Here is a 14,310-nt window from a genome sequence, read left to right on the forward strand (position 1 = left end):
GAGATAATCGTATGTCTTTTTCAGCTCATGCTCTTTAGGTTACCAGTGATAGCTTTTTTCAAGACTTTTAAGAAGTTTTCCAATAATTTGACTAAAGAAACTTTAATATTTGGAACTGAACTAGGCAGTCCGATGATTATTTCTAACTTCAGCTGGTAGCATCTTCCCAGGCTTCCACTCGTGGCTCTCATCCTCACTTCTCCGACTTCGTAGCAATTGGCACTGTTTTTTTTTCGTTTTTTTTCTTTGCGATGTCTTTTTCAAATTCAAAAACCTGAAACATGGTTCAATAGTATCTTCAAACATTCAGTCCTAATGTACTCAGTTTCAGACTACACCATTTCCATCTTTAAAAAAATTTCTCAATTCACTACATTTTCCCATCTTTTCTCCCTGTTTTGTTCCGAAAATGTTGCTTTTTTTCAACGAATTCAATAATTCAAACTCAATAATTCAAACTTTTCATACAAGTTTTTCTCAGGTTATCGATCGCCAGTTTCAGCTCGTATTCTTTTAATTGTCAGCCATTGAGCCTTCTCACTATTTCTTCGCAGGTTTCGCCCAATTTTTTGTCAAATCTACTAACTTTTTGAACCAATTCCGCACTCTGACAACAGCTTCGAACTTTTTATACAAATTTTTATTGCTTTCCAGTTATATCTCGTGCAAGAAGAATATGTCAGTCATGGAGTTTTCTCACTACTCGTTTCCATCATTTCCGTGATATTCAAACTTAGATGCGTCCGGATTAATCCAGCATCACGACGACAATGTTGAATTTTTATTCTCCAAGCTCCAGATCATCGCTTGTCATTTTCAGCCCCTCTTCTGATCGCCACGTATACTGTTACCAGGTCTCTCCACATTACTCTGGTCTTCTTTTTTCCCGATTTCTTCCTGAAAAGTAAGCATTTCCAACTGGTTACAAAAATTTTTGGTTGTTGTAAACTTTTTTCAGACTACCATATGTCGTTTTCATGCTTCACTCTCGAGCTTCTCACGTGTTTCCTAATTTCCTTAATTTTCCGCTCAAAATTTCGATAGTTTCGTAGAAATTCAGTAATCCGATAGCTTTCTGAGTTTTTCACCTTGTATCAGGTTATCGATCACTAGTTCCAGCTCCTACCTTTGGAATGGCAAGTCATAGAGTCTTTTCAAAACGGCTCCGCATTTTTCTTTACAACTGGAACATGTTAGAATGGATCAATCAGGCCTACAACGGTTTGAAACGTTTTGTGCACAATTTTCCTGTCTCAGGTTATTAATTGACAGGTTCAATTCAAACCAGTGGAATAGCCAGCCATCGAGCCTTCTCACTATTTATTCGCATCTTCTTTCCAGTTTTTTCTTCAAAACTTTAATATTTTTTCATAAATTAAGCAATTTGACAATATTTTTGAACTTTTCTTACACATTCTCCATGTCTCAGATTATCGATTGCGGGGTACACGCCGCATAGGCCTGCCATGAACCCCTCTCACTGCTAATTTGCATCTTCATCTCAATTTCTTTTACCAAACTTCCATATTTTTGCATGGACTTAGCAATCCAAGAACAGTTCCAAACTTTTCATCCAAATTTTTCGCGTCTCAGATCATCGATTGGCAGTTCAAGCTCGTACCATCCGAATCATCTGCCGTGCAGTCATCTCACCACTGATTTGTCTATTTTTTCTAATTTTTACTTCAAAAATGTCGTATATTTGCATGGATGCAGCACTGCGATGCCAGTTGTCAACTTTGTACACCACTTTTAGCTGTTCCAAATAATTATTTGATGTTTTCGGCTAGTTTTCAATAATTCCTCACATGCAGGTGATTCCCGTTGCTCCGTTTTTGTTTCTCTCTGGATTTCTTTTTGAGAAATATCATGGTTAGAGTGAATTCGTTGATCCGGTGATAGTTCGAAGGTATTTTCTTCATTCTTTCAGGTCCCAGGTTTTCGAATTCCGATTTTAGCTTTCACCGCATCGACTTGACAGGCAGAGGTCACACGGAATCAATTTTCCTGGTTATTCTTGCCAACGTTTCTTTATAATCAAAGTTTTGAAATATATTTGTGCATCGAACCGGCAAAACTTCAATCAGAATCTTCAAAGTCGCCAGAGCGTAGAGCGGAAAGCATAAACCTGCCAAATCGATGGTTGTCAGCTGAAATTTTGAGAGGAAAGTCAGAAAAAGTAGAAGAATAATGTTTCTAAAATTATTGTTGCAGAAATTATTGTTATTTCTTATTTGAAATGAACTTTTGTCAAGAATAAAACAAAAATAAAAATTAATTCCCCTTTTCCACGAGTATTCCACGACGGAGCAATATTCTAGGCTTCCTTGGGTTTCTCGACCGCCGCCCTTCTTTTCTCTTCCATCACCTTCCCCCTCTTTCAACATACAAGTGTATGCCAACTGAGAATGTGTTCACTCCAGCGATAGTTGAGAGAAACAACGGATAGAAAATGAGAATTGAATTCAAGGAAAGTTATCAATTGCCAGTTTCAGCTCAAACCCTTGAAGTAGTCAGCCATCGAGCATTCTCACTATTTATTCGCACCCAGGAAACAATCTTAAAGAGAATACAAAAAACTCAAACACAAATCAAACACTGAATGCAATCAAACTTTGATTAGATAAGAGAAAAGCTACTCCCTTTATAGTGTTGCTCAATCACGTTCAGATCAAGAAACTATCTACTCTACTCAATTTTTCCTCCAAGCATATTTGAAAAGTTTGGAAACTATTTATGCTTTAGACAATTAGAGAGATTCCGTCCAATTGTTTCAGTTCAAGACATCCTTCAATAAATTTTGTTGGCCGTGGCAACCGGATAACAGACCCGATATTCTTTACATATTTTTCAAGTCTCAGATACTTTGACAGTTGCAAAAATTGTCACTTTCTTTCACTTAATGATTTGTTTTTGTTTTTCTCTGTACCAGGATATAACCAAAATCCATTTTCAAATTTACCTTCCGAACTGCTCTCATTCATTCTGTCTACCACTTTTTCGCAGTTTTTTTCAGAAGTTTCCTCAAGTTTTTCTTTAAAAAAAACAAATTTCATGATCCAGCGACAATATTGAGCTTTTCATCATCCATTCTCCAAATTTCAGATCATCGTTTGTCTGTTTTAGCTCATGCCCTTCAGATTATTAGTGGTAGCCCCTTTCACGACTTTTTTCAAGTTTTCCAATAATTTGTTAGAAGAAACTTTGATATTTGGAAATGAATTCAGCAATCCAAAGGCAATTTCAAACGTTTGACCGTATTTTCTTCAGATCCTGACTTCCACACGTCATTTTTATCTTCTCTTCCCATATTTCGTAGCAATTGGCACTCCTCACTACTTTTTCCCGCTATTTCTCTTTTTACTTCGATACGTTTTGAAGAATTTCAGTATTCCACTGATCATTTTGTACTTTTCCATTTTAAAAGCTTATTGTATCTTGATTTTTTCTTTCAAATTTGCACACGTCCGCATGGATTCAGCAATACGACGGCTTATTTTCTCGAACTCTTTTCTGAAACATGGATATCTCCAACCGTGAAAAATAAATTGTCGGTCGTTTAAAACGGTTGTCCCTATTCTATTCAATTTCGGACTACCCTACGTCGTTTTCATGTTGCACTCTCGAACTTCACATGTGTTTCTCAACTTTCTTTATTTTTTCTTTCTTGCTTTCAACCATTTTGTAGGAATTCAACAACCCGATAGCCTTTCCCAACTTTTCATGCATCTCTTCCTTGTATCAGATTATCGATCTCCAGTTCCATCTCCTACCCATGGAGTGGCCAGTCATAGGGTCTTCTCACTACTGCTTGTCATCTTTTATCCGCGTTTTTTTTACAAATTGAATATTTTCGAATGAATTTAGCAACCATACGACGGTGTTGAACTTTTCGTAAACTTTTTTTCTGTCTCAGGTTATCAAATGGCAGTTTCAGCCTGTACCCTTCAAATAGTCAGTCATGGAGCCTTCTACTTATTCGCAACTTTCTAATTTTCCATCTGAACTTGGATAGTTTTTTATGAAAGCAGCGATCCGGCAATGTTTTTGAACTTTTCTGGCACATTTTTCTTGTCTCAGATTATCGATTGTCGGTTACATCTCGAACTCGTCGAATAGGCCAGCCATGAAGCCCTCTCACTTCTACTTTCCACATTTATCTTGACTTTTTCTTCCAAACTTTGATAATTTTGCATGGATTTGGCTATCCAAGAACAGTTCCGAACTTTTCATCAAATTTTTCTTGCCTCAGAATGTCGATTGCCAGATCCAACTCGTATCATACAAATTGTCAGCCGCGGAGCCATCTCACTTCTGCGTTGCAGATTTTTACCAATTTTTTTCTTCAAAAATTTTATACTTTTGCAAAGATGCAGCCATGTGATGCCAGTTATCAACTTTTTTACATCACTTTAAGCAGTCCCGAATCGATATTTGCTGTTTTTGGCTGTTGTTTCAATAATTCTGCACAGGTATGCAACTCCCACAACTTGTTTTTTGTTTCTTTCCAAATATCCTTTCGAAAAATAACATGGTTAGAGTGAATTCGTTGATTCGGTGATAGTTCGAAGGTTTTATCTTCATTGTTTCGGCTCCCAAGTTCTCGAATACCAATTTTAGCTTTCGCCGCATCAATTTGACAGACAGAGGCCTCACGTGCTCTGATTATTCTTGTCAAATTTTCTTTAACATCAAAGTTTTGAAATGTATTTGTTCATCGAATCGGCAAAACTTTTGTTAGAATCTTCAAAGCCATCAGAGCGTAGAGCGGAAAGCATACGTCCGCCAAATCGATGGGTGTCAGCTGAAATTTGAAGAGAAAAGTCAGAAAAAAGTGGAAGAATAATGTTTCTAAAATTTTTATCATAGAAATTATTCTTATTTTTCATTTTAAATGAACTTTTGTCAAGAATAAAACAAAAATAAAAATTAATTCCCCTTTTCCACGAGTACTCCACGACGGAGCAACATTCTAGGCCACCTTGGTGTTCTCGGCCATCTCCCCTTTTCCTCTTCCATCACCTTCCCCCTCTTTCGACATACAAGTGTATGCCAACTGAGAATGTATTCTCTTCAGCGACATTTGAGAGAAACAACGGATAGGAAATGAGAATTGACTTTTGTAAATTTTTGTTGAGAATTTTTTGAACGTTTTCTTACATTTTTCTATTCACTTTCACCTCCAAGTTGTCTCGTCATTTCCAAAATCGTGTGATTTCCATTGAGACTTCCATTAACCTACTTAAGATACTGTACATTGACTTTGTACCTTCGTTTCTATCAGTTTCGATCTTCTGAATGAATGATTGATAGTAGTACAAAGTCTTTCTGATTTTTCTGAATTCCTCTGTTTTAAAAAATCATTTCTAATGTCTGCAGGCCACGATTTTACGACGAATTCACCACTTTAGTCTTTGAAAAATCCCGTTCTTCGTCAACTTTTTTTTGCCGTGAATGATCTTTTTGTCCTGTCTCTGTCTCCCTCTCCTCATTTTATCGCCTACAATCTGAGATCGTTCATTGTTCTTCAAGAAAAGTACTAAATTACATTGATTTGTGTACTTCTTTAGAAATACGATACCTTCCAGTCGTAAATAATTTGAGGAAATCGGATTGTGGTCGTATTCTCCGAAAATCAGGACTTCTCAGTCAGAAAACAGGAAAATCGTCTTCGCCTCTCTTTTTTAATGACTTGGAACGTCTTTCGATGCGATTTGAACATTTATTCCGGAATCAAAATCACAATAGGAACATAATGACTGGTTCCTGAGATTTTTGTGACAGTATCTAATCACACTTTCAAACTTTAATACTTATCATAATCATTGGCATTGATGGATGCCATTTTTAACTTAACTATGCTAATAAATTCCAGCCATTATGTCTCTGTCTCCTTCTCTTTCTCAAGAAGACACATATTTTGTTAGTCACATTCTATTGACACTTCTTTCTCAAAGCAATCCAAATATGTATTAGTACTACATTTTGATATAACTACAACCCCATCGAAAATTCATTATTTTTCTGATAACATGCCTTAGAAATAAGAAATCTATCATGATAATCTTCATTCATTTTTGCACATGTCTTGGACACCTTCTGACATTTTTCGATTAGCTTTTCATATTACACTCTTTCTCCTTGAAAACAGATTCAATCCGTTTCCGGTCTTCGTGATATAAATATTGAGCTAAAACTTATGAAATCTGAAAACAATTCCTTCCTTCTCCTGAATGTTGTTGTTTTCGAGGCACAAAATCAGCTTTGTTAGAAAGAAAACCAGATAACACCGTCTTTGTTACTAATAATATGCTTGCTCAACACGGATTATATATTTTAGCCGTCTTCTTCTGATTTTCAGATCAATACCGAGAATTAGATAAGAACAGCCAATTAGTTTCTCATCGTATTGCCTGTTTTCTTTTTTCTTCTTTTTTCCTCTCTTCTGCATAAATTCTTGACAAACGTTTGTGTTTTAAGGACTCCAAATGTCGTCTGCCGACGGAAACGGAAACAATGAGGAGAGAGAGGCAACGGAAGAGATTCAAAAGCTGAAATTGGAGAAAGGAGAGCAGGAAAAAGAAAAAGAAGAAGAGAAAAAAGACGACTCCAACAAAGAAGCGCCCGAGGAAAACAACAAAGGTCAGTTTGTTAAAAATTATTTGAAAACCTATGGTACATTTTTCTCAAATTTCAGAGCCCACCACATCGAAACCGAAGCGCCAAAAACGCAAGAACCGCGGTCTCAACGGAGCAAACTCGTTATATGTGAAACTCGTCAGTCGAGACGAGCATGAGTTCATTATAAAAAGGGAGCTGGCAGAGAAATCGAGAGTTCTCAAGAACATGTTGCGCTGTCCGGGAGGAGGGCCGTCGAACAACACCGTGTACCTCCATATGATACCATCAGGCGTGTTGCAGAAGATGTGCAACTACCTTATGTATCAGAAACAATATCTGAAGAAACAAGGAGAAATCGAGGAGTTTGAGATTAAGCCGGAAGACGCTCTGGATTTGATGTATGTAGCCGGGTTCTTTGAAATTTAAGTGTGATGTCTTTATTATTTTGAAGTTTTGAAATGTTTCAATAAATGTTTGAAAAGAACGGTTTTATATATTTTTTTGTTTTTGAGATAAAGGGCAAGAAGCCACTAACACAGTAACAATAAAGTAAAGAAGGGAACGGTAGGGAGCTAAGATTAGTAGATAGACATGTTAAGAGTCAGAAACTAAGAAAAATCGAGTAGTTTAACATTATTCTTAAAACAATGTTAGGACGGGAACGGAATTCCAAATAGAGTAATAAACGATTGGGTATGTACTGAGCACCAAATTTGGAGTTTTTAGACTGAAGATATCTAATGTGGAAGTGGTGTCTTAAAGACTTGAGGTTTGGAAACAAGGTGAAAACAGATTGGGGGAGTAAAACTATTTAGATACAACTATTTTATACAAGCAAACTAGATCGTAGATTAACCGTCTGTATTCCTAAGACTCCAGTTCATAAGTCCAGTTCATAAGTTTCCAATGTTTCGAAATAGGATATATATTCAAAGTTAAACTTCTTGGAGCAGCGATAAATAAATATTTTTGTACAGATTCCAATTTCTTGATAAGACATTTAAGCGTGGGTGAAGTTTTGAAAATTGCAGATGAGACATAAAAATACTTGAAAGAAAAGAAATTGCTTACACAGCAGAAAGGACACTTCTAATTTTAGCGAATTGACGTTTTCACGCTAGAATACCTCTGGATATGTTCCAATTTCAGACTCTACCGAAACTTTTTCCTCACATCTGGTCCCCGTCTGTTTGAGAAGCCGATAGATATTTTTCCATCCAATATGTTATAGAAGCATTATATCAACATTTAGAAAGAGAGGACCGAAAACCAAAAGATCGTTTCGTTTTTGGCGTTGATGTAAATGTTTGTTATAAATGTTTATTTTCAACATTCACTGATTGAAAGGAAATCCAAGAATTTATAGTTTGGATCTTCAAAAACTCTAAAAGATCACATCACGCTTGTTCACTCCCACATCAGTTAATTTCAGGTTTCAGTATCCCACATCACATTCTTCTTGTCAAATTCACAACACAATCTGGCCAGGGAAAAGACTTGTGACAAAAAACTACAGTAGGAAAGTAATAATTTTGAGAAAAAATCTTCGAATTCTTAACACTCCGCCTTTTTGTGACTAACGATATAATCCAGCACTATGAAAGTAAGAATTGTAAATTGAGACCTGTGGGATATCCCTTGTACCAGTTTTCAAAAACAACCCGAGTATTTTTTACTACTACTTTTTACTTTTACTACTCAAAGAGTTCGTCAGCTGATTCTATGGGATTGCACTCACTAGTTAGTTCTATCTCAAGGGAGGTCACATTCTTATATTATAGTATACCTAATATCATCCGTAGTAAAATCTTGATTTGACCTACAGGGAATTCGTTCAGTCCCTTTTAATAAAAACACTTCACTCTGAACATAGCTGTTTTATTTGAGTTTTGACGCTGTACTTAATTCAATTGAGTGAGCACAACCAAGTTGTTTTGCAACATATTTAGATACCAACTTATATTCTGGGTTGATAAAACTTTGCCCTGCCAGCTGAAATTAACACCAATCAAATACTTATTATATAGAACTACATGTGTTATCTGACGTTTGGTTTTTGTTGAGCTTTCTTAGAAAATGTTTTGAAAAGATCAAAATTTTTACAGAGCAATTCACATTTCGACAGCTGAGAAGAGTGGTTAAGATCAGTATAAAAGTGCGTAGTAACCAGTGATTAGGAGAAGGTTTTTTTTTTCAAAATTTTGTATCTTTGGAAAACTTATTCTTTGTTTAATTTCAGTTCAAACCTCTTGCAAACCGCAAACTCTATCAGATTCTCAAAAGAATTTCACAAAATGACTGCAGCTATTGAGATATCTGGGTTTTACAGTTCTATCAAAACTCAAGAACCATACTTCACATGGCTCAGGGTAAGTTTAAGTTTTCAATATGGTTATTTGAAAAATCCTGAATATTTTTCAGCGATATATGGAAATAACTTCTCTACTTAACATTGGTTTTGTACTCTTGGCTTTATATCTTATAAGAACTGAAGGAAAGAATCTGAAACCAGAATATAAACAAGTGCTATTGTGTAACTTGTTACTTCCCGCAGTATTCAGTTTCTATATGGGGTTTGTATACCAACCATATATTGTTTTCCCGTACCATCTTCTCTTGACTGTTGGATTTTTTCGCTTTGGGCCGTTTGTTACTGCACATCTTTTTAATATCTGTTGCACTGTTGCTATTCTTTGCTCCATGGGATTCATATATTCATTTTGGTTCAATTATATCACTATATGCTTTCGAATCTCGAGACAAAGTTCTACAAAGTCGAATCTTATTGGATTATGTTTTGGTGTGGTGTTCACAGTAGTCAATTTTATTTTAATGACAATTGGAGTCGATGAGAACCAGTATCAAGATCGTGATAATATATATGAAGGAGATGACCGACTACGGTACTTTTTTGACGAGTACTCTATTGCAATAGTGAGAGTTGGTGACAAATGGTCGCTCAAGGTATTGGGTGCAAAATTAGTTACCTATAAATTAATCATTTTTTGTTAAGGTTCTCAGTGTCGAAGCGTTTATTGGAATTGCTATCGTGATTATTGTAATTCCCATCATAACATTTAAGTCATACACAACATTGAACAGAATTCATAATATGATATCCAAAACAACACTAATTCAATTGAAAAATGCTCTTGCAATCAGTCTTTGGTATCTTTTGCAGTTTGGATTATTAGTTGGTATTCCAGCAGCCACTGCTATGGCATTTCTTCTAATGCATTATGCACCATCAGAAAGGTTGGTTATCACCGGAGACTTACTGTAATCTACGGAAATTTTAGTTTCCCATTAGCCCTTGTGGTCTTGGCACCTACTCAATTAACTTGCCCAGTTATATGTGCATTATATCTAATTGTTATCAAACCTCTTCGTTATGGGTTTCTGAAATTGGTCGGTCTCCAGAGGTACGCACCAAAACCTGTCGCCAAGTTCTCAACACAGTCACGTATGCTTTTTTAGATTCAAAAACATGAAATACATAAAAATGTTTCAGAATTATCAACATTCACTTCACATGCACCCATCAGACACACCAATAGAAATGCATATGGATCCATACGACTTAACTAACTATTTTTTTAACATATTTCTGTAAAATACTAACTGATTGGTTTTAAACAGACGTTTTATTTGAATAGTGAATAAAACATGACGTGTAATCAACACATAAAAAGAATGAAACTGATAATTCTTACTATCCAATCAAGAAATGAATATACTGCCTCATTCCAATTCATCCGTTATTTATAAAAGACCTGATACGCCAGTGTATTATCAAAAGCAGCTTGCTTTTTTGAAAACTATTATTTCAAGGTACCGAAACATGTTGAGCTCTTTCTCTTCGAGTAAAGTCAGACTTTCTTCTATTCGTGTATGTCCTCCGAAACATTTGTATTCATCCGAACACAGTATTTGTTACAGTAACCGCACAAGGTCTTGTTTTCCTTTACCCACTCTTAGTTTTTCAACAGCCCTGGAAATGTTTTGACGTAGATTGAATACTTCGGCGGATTCTGAAATATTTGAAAGTATTATGACAATTCACAGATTTATTTCAATTTCTGAGCTGAGCAACTTACCATTTACTAACCCTTGCACATCTAGCAAGTAATTAATGAAAGGAAAACGTCTTTCTATTTCTTCAGACTTTTTAATCAATGATTCACACTCCGCTCTCAAAATTTCTACTTTTGTCTTCACTATGTTCCAAGTAGTTTTTCCTCGCTTGGTGGTGGCTGTATTTCAATTCGTCTGCCTGATGCAGACTTCAGTGGAATTACTTTGTTTAGATGCATTGGTGGTCCAGGAAGGGCTGGTGAATTGAATGGATGAAAATTTTCAAAAAAAGTGGCATCCATATTCAGGTCTAAAATTTTAAATCACTATCTACACAAAATTATGGGTATAGAAAACGGAGATAAAAATAACAACTATTATTTGAGGTTACTGTACATATCGAACAAGTTCTTGTAAGATTCACAGAAAAAATTGAAACTGTGAAAATGTTCAGAAATTGGTTGAAAATGAAATATTGACAAATTTCAAAATGAACTGAGTGGCGGCCGGCACTGATGTATGTTTATTATTCATAACAATATTAGCGACGTGTTCATTCAATGAGGAGATATGATGTCCGGTCTAGCAATTTTCGCAGAATCAAAGATTATCAAAAAATAGATTTGTTTAGAAGCAAAGTTTATCATATACAGGGCAGAATGTATTTAAAAGGAGCATTTAGAGTTTTACGAAAGATTGAGTTGCTCCATGAATACATCCGACTCTACGGAACCGGTGCTTCTCGTCTTCTGACAAATCCTTTCCTTCCCATTTACCATGTTCACCAAATTTTGCGATAAACTCGATGTTGATTCCTCCAGCAAGAGCAACCGTTTGAGGAACTCCAAATGACGGGGATGTATGTTTGGAGTCGGCCAGAATCCAGGTGTAAGCTCCAGGTGTTGGATTCTTTGGACAGCTAATGACCACAAAGTTGATATTGTCGTTTTTAAAATATCTGAAACAAATCTACGTGTTTCCGTAATTGTACTTTTAGCTTACCTTAACTTGGCCTTGATAATTTTGTTTCCGTGAAGGGTTCTCAATTTTCGGAAATCTGAAAAAACAAGATGTAATGTTTTTGTATCCCTAAAACAGTCTTCCTTACCACTTGTATTTGTAGGATATCCATAGGATGGATTGTATTCCGGGTAAGATGGCCCAGATCCTGAATACTGGCCTTGTTGAAATGATCCCCCTTGATATGGCTCAGGCGCCGGTAGATTCGGGGCCTGGTTTAGTGGGTTTTGTGGGTTTTGAGGGTTTTGTGGTTGAGCTGGAGCTAGAACTGGCATTGGGTAGTACGGATGTGCTGGGTACACTGGCACTGGTAGGGAAGGGATTATCTCAAGTTGTGGCTGGTATGGCAGTAGAGGCATTTCTGGCACAGAGTACGTGTCCGGCCGTCGGTTACCTTGGGACCCTGGCACTGGTTGAGAAGGGATATGCTCAAGTTGTGGCTGGTATACCGTTTGATTCATTTCTGGCACAGAGTACGTCTGCGGCTCTGGATTACTTTGAATACCTGGGTTTCCTGGGATACCAGGCGGCATAGGTGGTACGCCAGCATTTGCTGGCCCAGCCGGGTTACTTGGATAAGGACGAGGTAAAGACGGTAATCTAGGATTTGCTTGTCCTGGCATGGATGGATGTCCAGGAAGACAAGTTAAACATGGCGGTTGTGGTTGAGGGTAACCGTTTTTTTCTGAGAAGTCTCCTTCAACACTCTGTAATTAAAAACTGTGATCTGAATTTTTCTAATTTGATGTTTACCTGTGCCTCATAGGGTAATGCCTCATGTGATGATACGGTAACACAAATCGTCAGGAAAATCAGCAATTTCATATTGAGGATGTGTTTTTTCACGACCTCTGTAAATCCTTTTATTCTTTTCGGGATGGCATCAAATATTAATATTAATCATATGTATTGAAAATATATGATGTGATAAGGTAAATGCGGAAGATTAATATTCGGAAATTTAAAACAAAACTCGCTATAAAAAGTAGGGACATATGATTCATGCGTATAGTCAACAATGTTGATCTTTCTATCATCCGCTCTGTTTTGTATCGTAGCAGCCTCATCTAGCTACGAAGATTCGGATGAGTATCAACCATCACGCTACTATGAAGAAGAAGGCTCACCCTCCGTCGAAGATGGCTACTATGGTTCTGATAAACCTCAAAATCAATACGAGACAAATGGAAATAATGGAGGGTATGGGGTGCCAGAGTATGGAAAATGTCAGATGATAAAACAACTCAAGGTTCCGGGATACAGAACTGCTCGTGCCAAATTCCAGTAAGTTTCATAACAAAGCACTACTTTTGGTAACATTAATTTTCAGAAATCTGGAAAAAGACGGAAACACATATGTCGCCATCAGTTGTCCAAACACCGGAAAACCGTATGCTCTTGTTGCGAAAAAAGAAGGAGCCGATACATTCTTCACATTTGGTCCTGGAGTCGTTCTTCAGGATACTGTTTTGCTATCATCGGGATACAATCTTGATTTCTCAGCAAGATGCAATGAAAAAAAGTGAAATTTGCATTTTTTTTACAGTAAGGGAAAATAGTATTTCAGCACATTCGCCAGAGCATTCAATGGTAGAAAAGTTTCGATCCGAAGAGTCGCTTGTGTTGAATTGGCACAACCAAATACTATTAACGGATATTGAATTTTTGTGTTTTATGTTTGTATTGTTGTAATTTCTGGAAGTAACAAATAAACTGTATGATTCTCTATACCAACTTTTGTTTTCACATGAGATATTTTAACTCATCAAGACTCTGTAAAAACATTATGAGCAAAGCGGAAATCTCACAAACATCTTTATTTTGACTGCTCATAGCTTATAATGAAAGTAGGAGTTTCTGCTGAAAAACTTCCACAAGAAAGTTATGATGGAATTATAATACTAGTTGACAATTTTTATTGAATTGGAATTCAATTATATTACATATAGTACTGGCCATAAAGAATGCGCAACTAGCAGTTTTAGTTAAAAATGGTCAACTCTGTGACTGTGACACAGCCTTCCTGATAATCTCACAATATTGATTTTTTATGGAGTGTATAGATCACAAACAGAGCTTTATTTTTGTAGTTGACAACTTTTTTGTACGGGCACATCCTAAGAAGTTATCAAAGTATTTCCTCGCTAGTTTTGCACTTTTTCAGTGCTAAAAGAGGAGATTTCCGAGCAATTAACATTGACGATTGATAATTTCTTAGGATGTGCCCGTACAAAAAAGTTGTAAACTTCAAAAATGAAGCTCTATTTGTGATCTACACACTTCATAAAAAATCAATATTGTGAGACTATCTGGAAGGCTGTGTCACAGTCACAAAATTGACCATTTTCAACTAAAAACTGCAAGTTTCGCATTCTTTATGGCCAGTACTGTACCTTATAACTGTTTAAATTTGTTAGTTTTGTTTCTAGTGTTGCACACTTTTCTTTTTTTCAAACTTGACTTTTTCATGCTTTTTTTCCTATGTTGAGAATATTCTGGAAAACACTATGTTCTTTAGCAGTGGTATTTGAATTTTGCAAAAAAAAACAATTTGTTCAATGGAAAAGTTTATCAATTGCGTGAATACATTAAAAC

General features: G+C 36.2%; 4 protein-coding genes across 4 annotated transcripts; 3 read left to right on the plus strand and 1 right to left on the minus strand.

The window, feature by feature from the left end:
• Positions 1-6,488: 6,488 nt before the first annotated feature.
• GCK72_025129 (uncharacterized protein) lies at positions 6,489-7,047 on the plus strand (the record flags this gene model as incomplete). The annotated part of the gene is made up of 2 exons (XM_003098448.1): positions 6,489-6,642; positions 6,698-7,047. The coding sequence occupies 2 exons, from the start codon at positions 6,489-6,491 to the stop codon at positions 7,045-7,047; spliced, it is 504 nt and encodes a 167-aa protein (XP_003098496.1).
• A 1,868-nt stretch (positions 7,048-8,915) lies between these two features.
• Positions 8,916-10,209, plus strand: GCK72_025130 (uncharacterized protein; the record flags this gene model as incomplete). The annotated part of the gene is made up of 5 exons (XM_003098400.2): positions 8,916-8,990; positions 9,043-9,585; positions 9,635-9,876; positions 9,921-10,084; positions 10,133-10,209. 5 exons carry the CDS (start codon positions 8,916-8,918, stop codon positions 10,207-10,209), a joined length of 1,101 nt encoding a protein of 366 aa, XP_003098448.2.
• Positions 10,210-11,373: 1,164 nt separating this feature from the next.
• On the minus strand, positions 11,374-12,540 carry GCK72_025131 (uncharacterized protein; the record flags this gene model as incomplete). Its single annotated transcript, XM_053736210.1, has 4 exons — positions 11,374-11,653; positions 11,698-11,752; positions 11,804-12,422; positions 12,469-12,540. The coding sequence occupies 4 exons, from the start codon at positions 12,538-12,540 to the stop codon at positions 11,374-11,376; spliced, it is 1,026 nt and encodes a 341-aa protein (XP_053579776.1).
• A 193-nt stretch (positions 12,541-12,733) lies between these two features.
• Positions 12,734-13,376, plus strand: GCK72_025132 (uncharacterized protein; the record flags this gene model as incomplete). Its single annotated transcript, XM_003098460.2, has 3 exons — positions 12,734-12,999; positions 13,046-13,237; positions 13,283-13,376. 3 exons carry the CDS (start codon positions 12,734-12,736, stop codon positions 13,374-13,376), a joined length of 552 nt encoding a protein of 183 aa, XP_003098508.2.
• Positions 13,377-14,310: the final 934 nt, after the last annotated feature.

The sequence above is a fragment of the Caenorhabditis remanei genome, chromosome X (genome assembly GCF_010183535.1).
Source record: "Caenorhabditis remanei strain PX506 chromosome X, whole genome shotgun sequence".
Taxonomy (NCBI): domain Eukaryota; kingdom Metazoa; phylum Nematoda; class Chromadorea; order Rhabditida; family Rhabditidae; genus Caenorhabditis; species Caenorhabditis remanei.